At 42.0% G+C, this 6,610-nt stretch overlaps 1 protein-coding gene across 1 annotated transcript in view; it reads left to right on the top strand.

The window, feature by feature from the left end:
* The window catches only part of MEI1 (meiotic double-stranded break formation protein 1), a 75,841-nt gene that overhangs the window by 8,323 nt on the left and 60,908 nt on the right, over positions 1 to 6,610 (top strand). Inside the window, 4 exon segments of the mRNA XM_003783153.1 lie at positions 1,182 to 1,255; positions 2,833 to 2,938; positions 3,448 to 3,651; positions 5,196 to 5,326. Coding sequence (XP_003783201.1) covers positions 1,182 to 1,255; positions 2,833 to 2,938; positions 3,448 to 3,651; positions 5,196 to 5,326 — 515 coding nt within the window.

Here is a 6,610-nt window from a genome sequence, read left to right as displayed (position 1 = left end):
AGAAAAAAAATATACATATATACACACATACAAAGTTGTTATAGTCTTCATTTTCATAACTGGTCACAAGGGTGTAGTTAATATTTATAATTTCCATCAAATGTTACCCATTCCATGTGTACTTTGCCCTTAGTCAAACTGGTCTGGGCTTTTACCTCAGGGAGAAACACACCTTTATTACTTAAATATCTGAATCTTTAGTGATTTTACTTTTTTTTGATTGCTGAAGTTTTTCATTTGCTATTACTATTGAGCATGAAAGTAGTCACAGGCACCCCAGAGAATCCCTGGTTCCCTGCCCTTATTGTTAGTAGCAACTGAGTTTCCCCTGGGTATTGAGATCAGTCACTCCAGGTAGTGAAACAGTCCCTTCTTTGCATATTGGTTCAATGGTATGAGGAGCTTAAAATGGCCAGATGATAGTCACAACTTATAATGCAGTGAAATCATAGTGTGTCCCCTTATGAAAGCATTCTTCTCTTAGGAACTGAGACCTTTAAACTAGCAGAGTTCAAAGTTGTGTGGATAGGATACCATTGTGTGCTGAATTATGCCCCGTTACTCACCAGAATTTATATGTTGAAGCCCTAACCCTCAGTTCCTCAGAATGTTAGTTTCCTTTATAGGACCTTTAAAGAGGCAATTAAGGCTGGGTCTAGTGGCTTACACTTGTAATCCTGACACTGTGGAAGGCCGAAGTGGGTGGATCACCTGAGCTCAAGAGTTCCAGACCAGCCTTAACAAAAGTGAGACCCCTGTCTCTACTAAAAATAGAAAAACTAGCCAGACCTTGTGAAGGACGCCTGTAGTCCCAGCTACTTAGGAGGCTGAGGCAACGGGATCGCCTGAGCCCAAGAATTTGAGGTTGCTGTTAGCTAGGCTGATGCTAACAGCACTCTACCCAGGGCACAGAGTGAGACTTTGTCTGAAAAACAAACAAATAGCTTCCTAGGTGACTCTAATGTGCAACCTGTGTTGAGAACTACTGATATAAAACAATGAAAAAGCCAGAAATCCTTTGGTTTGGATGTGCACACATAGTTTAATGTGAGAAATAGAAAGAACAATATCAGTTAACTCAAGCAGATCACTGTCTTGCCCTGATTTGAGTAGAAGGGCTCTGAAAGGTAGATTTTGGGTCAGGGTGTCTTCTGGTTAGTAATGCTATTTCGTCTGCTCAGTTCTTATCCAGCTCACAACACAGCTGAAGCTGGAGCAGACCATTCATTGCCTGCTGGATGAATGCCACAAAGAGGTCAGTAAATAGCTGTGGGTTATTGAGGTCCCTCAGAATCCTCAGAAGTCAGAGCTGGGCAAATAGCTCTTAATAGACAGGAAGATTAAAATCCATAGAGGAAAAGGAACTTGCCTTAGGTCACTGAGTTGGTGGAAGAACCAGAGCTAGGGCCTGGGTCTACTTATCCTGCTCTAGTGTTCTTTGCATCTTCCTTCCTTCCCCTTTCATCCTCCAAATGCTGTGTCTATGTGCTCAAGTCCCATCTTCCTGATGTAATCACCTCATGGCCCATTCTCTGTGATTTTCTAAACATAGTACAGTTTTCCCTGATGAGTCTAACAAGGAAATATGTTTACCATGTCTCACTTGGTGATTTTATTTAATTTTGAATTGTATACATTACTTTGTACTGAAGGCATTTGCTTTATCAGTGTTTGAGGTAAACAGGGAGTGGGTAAGTTTAGCCTCCTGACTTTAATGTATAAGAATATCAAATAGCAGCTTCTCTATTAAGATTGAGGAATAATATCAGAATCACTTTTTATTTATATGTTTTGGAGAGGGAAGATAAATGTTTATCTTAACACTATGAAAAACAACGTTTAATTATAAATTATGTTAAATTATACCATTATTTTGCATGTGATTAATATATTATATTGAATTTATAATTATATATATTAATACTTATTGTTATGATGATGCCATTTATCATTTGTTGAGCACTTTCTATATGCTAGGTACTGTGTTCGGTGCTTCCTATGCAATAGCTCACTCAGTCCTGTCAATAACTCTGTAAGGCTGGTACAATTATTATTTCCTACCAGAGGAGTTAAGAGTCTTGCCCAAAGTGGTACAGTTAGTCAGTAGAAAAGGTGAAATATATACTATTGACCCCTCCTTGTAAAGCATCAAGCATAGTGCCTGCCACACAGCTGTAATAATGATGATGATTATATATACATATGTATATTTTTTGAGACAGAGTCTTACTTTGTCATCCTTGGTAGAGTGCCCTTGTGTCATAGCTCACAGCAACCTCAAACTCTTGGGCTTAAGTGATTCTCTTGCCTCAGCTTCCCAAGTAGCTGGATGTACAGTACAGGTGCCTGCCACAACACCTGGCCATTTTTAGAGATGGAGTCTTACTCTGGCTGAGGCTGGTCTTGAACCTGTGAGCTCAGACAATCCACCTGCCTTGGCTTCCAGAGTGCTAGGATTACAGGTGTGAGCCACTGCACCTAGCTGACAATAATATCTTTTTTTCACTCAATCAGTAGTCTGTCTTCATGACATTCTCACCTTTTAGCTTCTAGTTTCTGGTTCTACAGGAAGAAAAATATGCTAATTTTAATTCAGTTTAACAAACATGTAGTGAGTTAGGAGCTGAGGACTCTGAAAGGAATTTGACTAAGTTCCTTTCTCCAGGGAGTTCCTAATCAAATGGGAGAGCCTGACATTTCACTAAAGGAACTGACTACTTATCGTGATGAGAAACATTCACAACATAGGTTGGCTTGGGCAGGGCAAGGTCAATTTTGGTGGGGTCTGTCCTGATCTGAACTGATGGAGTGGAGCATGTTCACTTTCTGTAGCTGTGTAACACGCCCTCTATGCGAGGCAGCTTGGCCACCCTGACCCTTCTTGGCAAGTTGGTGGATGCCATCCCTGCTTTGGCAGATGAGCTTGTGATGGAGCATGGTAAGTGACCTGTGGGAAGAGCTGCCACTACCCTTTTACCTGCCTTGATCACACTGCCTTCTGGGTGGCTCATTCACCGGGAAGTCATGTCTTTCTTATTCTAGCCTTTATTTTCCCTATCTGCAAAATGTGTTCTATGTAGGTCAATTTGAGAAAGGTCAGTTTCTTGCCTCTAGTTTTGGCTATTTCTTTTCATTCTTTAAAACAAATTAAGTATGTATTATGAACCTGCCTTTCGGGTGGAAGGAGGAATTGATTCTGGAATTTAGAAGTACTTTTTTCTATCAGTGAAATGCAAATAAATATCTCATAGAGGATTTATCCAAGGGTAAATCACTAAACTTCTCTAAGCTTTGGCTTTCTCTTTTGGTTAAGCATCAAGAAAGCATTTATTATAGGGGATTACAGAGAATTACCATTATTACCCCAGTGGGGATAATAGTTTGGAGTTTCATATAGTAGTTGACATTGTGAGATTTCCTCTGCCTCCTTGCTTATTTTCTGGACAGGCAACCTGATGGAGCATCTGTTGAGAGGCTTAGTATACCCCAGCGAGGGTGTGCAAGCTTCTGTCTGTTATCTTTATGGGAAGCTATATTCTTCACCAATGGCAGCTGAGATACTTTCAGGACATTTTCGGGAGAAGCTTTGTCCCCTCTTCCTTTCCATCTTGGATGGTGCCCAGACAAAGGAGCTACAGTTCAACTGCTTGGGTAAGACATGGGGCTGGCGAGAAAAAGAAGAGTAAGCTTTTGGGGTTTTTCTAAAGGGGGGAAATTTGCTGACTTGCAAAGGGTGGAAGCCACATGTTCAGTAGATAAGATGGACAGACTGTGTGAAAGATGTCTAGAGTTGGTGGGGCATCTTCAGAGAGTTGGTGTGATATCTTTAGAGTGCTACCTTGGAAAAAAAAGGGAAAGGAAAGTGGGACAGCAGTTATTATGTCTCCAGTCTTTTTTTTTTTTTTTTTTTTTGAGACAGAGTTTTGCTCTGTTACCCAGGCTATAAAGTGCGATGGCATATAGCCTAGTTCACAGCAACCTCAGACTGCTCTGGCTGGCCTCAAACTCTTGAGCTCAGGCAGTCCTCCCACCTCAGATTCCCAGAGTGCTAGGATTACAGGTATGAGTCACTGTGCCTGGCCTCTTCCTGGAGTCCTATGGCCTGCCCTGGTGTGTCCTATGTCTTACCAAGTTAATGTTCACATTGTAGAGCTTGCATCCTATTACTTTTCTAGTCAGAAAGTCTTTTATGGTTCCCTCTGGCCTCCAAGGTAAAGTCTAGGTGTCTTATACATTTTGTGTTGCTGTGACAGAATACCACAAACTGGGTAATTTATAATGAGTAGAAGATTTTGGTTCATAGTTCTGGAGGGTGGGATATCCAAGATCAAGGGGCCAGCATCTTGCAAAAGCCTTCTTGCTGTGTCATCCCATGGGACAAAGAAAGTACAAGAGAAAGAGTAAGAGGGAACCAAACTTGTCCTTTTCTGAGTAACTCACTCCCTTGGTAACAAACCCACTCTGATGATAACAGCATTAATTCATTCATGAGTGTCCAAACCCATGATCTAAACACTTCCCATAGGCCTCCATTCCACAACTACTATATCAGGGACCAAGTTTCCAACACATGAACTTTGGGAGACACAGTCAAACCACAGTACTGAGTTTCTCTGCTTGAGGCTCTGTAGAAGCCCTAGTACACTCTTTTAGGCTCTTCTACTGTTTCCTTACATAAGTACATAAAGAACAGGGTGATATTGGAATTAGAACATACTAGAGCTAAAGAAGGTGAGTAAGGGCCATATGGTGAGGCTTTGGAAGTCCCAGAGCTGGTCTGGGCACAGGAGAGGGACATGTCAGCTGATGGTATCAGGAATTCCTGTTTTAAATACTGTGTTTTCCTCTGGAGCCTTTTATTCTTCCTTTATTCTCCAGCCAGGTGCGTGGTCACATCCTTTGGATTCTTCAAGTGCTACGGGTCTTCCATTCTGTTACACATATTAATTAAACTCCTGCTGTGTGTCATGTGTTGTACCAGGTGATGGATGATGTGGCAAAATTGACATTCCTTAGGCATGGCATTTAGTAGGTTCTCACTAGATCTTGTGGAAGAGAGCTTAGTTGCAGAAGGCAAATTGGTGCTTAAGGATTTTAACTATTCTTCATATCTATGGAGACATAAGGAGGTGTCTTGGGAGTGCCTGGGTGCCTGTGTTCCTCTCCCCTTACTTCCCAATCTCTTTGTTTCCTAGGCTTGCTGAGGCAGCTGCTGAAGTATGATCTCTTTGTGTCCATGATCATGAACAAGTCTGCACTGGCTGAAAGTGCTGAGAGTATTGCAGGACCATCAGGAGAGACCTCACTGCCTTTGGTACTCAAAAAGGTCATTAGTTGTCTTGTGATTCCTGATCTCAAGGTTCAATAACAAGGAACTCAGATGTTTCCTGGGCCTTGTCTTCATCCACTTCTCCTTCTATCTAGTATTTCCAAAAATGTTTTCCTTTCTTCTTTTTTTTTTTTCTTTTCAAAAGGGTTTTCTTACTGGCTAAAACAGCGTGTTTCACAGTTGGGCTGCCTGAAAATAGAGAATACATATAGCAACTGAAACAAAGCCACCTTGTTAATTTAGGAATAAATTTCTCAACTTGGTACTGAAGACCTTTATCTGGACCCTGCTTATCCCTTCAGTCTCACTTTCCTGTCTCTTTTACCCTTATGACCCAGTGCTCCAGCCATTTATACCTTCTCCCTGGCCCTGCACATGCTGGATCATCCTGTCTCTGACTGATGCTCTTCCCCTCTACCTGTAGGGCATTTCCCTTCTGTCTGTTGGTCTGACAGCCTTCAGACCTGTAGGGCTCCTCTGCCACCTCAGCTCCTTAGACAGAAAGTACCCCTCTGTCACAGTGCTTACCTCACTATGTTGTGGTTAACTGTCTGGGACCTTCTTCAGGGCAGGATCTGGGTTTGGCATCTTTCTCCAGTGCTCAGCACAGGGCCTGGCAGAGCTCCACACGCTCACACAATACTAGAGGTTGATTGACCAGACTGAGGGGCTCCTTCTGCAGGAAAGATGAGAAGCTCTGGTCAGAAGTGAGAAGGCGACAGTTGAGGATAAGCCAAAAGCCAGAACTATTCCTCTTTGTTTCTCTGAGCTGCCTCTAGAATGGTCCATACAAGGCTGGCGACCTCTAGGGAGCAAGGCCCATGTCTATGAACCAGAAAATCTCACATCAGGTCACTTTCTGTGTTTGTTTCTCTGCTGCCATCATGGAGTCCATGTTAACATATGGTTAGAACACTTGATCCTGGGCCTAGCAGGAGTACAAGAACTTACAAAAAGGGTCTTGTGGCCTCACAGGGCACCAAGACAGCACGGATAACAGTGGCAGAGATTAAAGAGCACTTTCCTACAGTGAGAGAACTTTATAAAGACAGGAATCTTGGTTTAGGAGTCCCAGCTTCCTTTCATATGTGGAAGCTGTTCTTCTCTTGGGAATTTTGGCTGGTCAGGGTTTTATTTTACTATAGCAAATAGCAGGACTGGGACTAGGGAAGGCAAGTGAGGCACAAATTTAAGTGGGTGCTAAAAAGATAGCAATCAAGATAAATAATATTTTTAAAAAAATAAAAATTAATGATGAATGAAATATAATTTTTTTTTTTT

The sequence above is a fragment of the Otolemur garnettii genome, unplaced genomic scaffold (assembly GCF_000181295.1).
Source record: "Otolemur garnettii isolate 467f Iridium unplaced genomic scaffold, OtoGar3 scaffold00007, whole genome shotgun sequence".
In the NCBI taxonomy this organism is placed as follows: Eukaryota; Metazoa; Chordata; class Mammalia; order Primates; family Galagidae; genus Otolemur; species Otolemur garnettii.
Note: the sequence above shows the minus strand (reverse complement) of the source record. Positions and strands in the feature narration are given on the sequence as shown.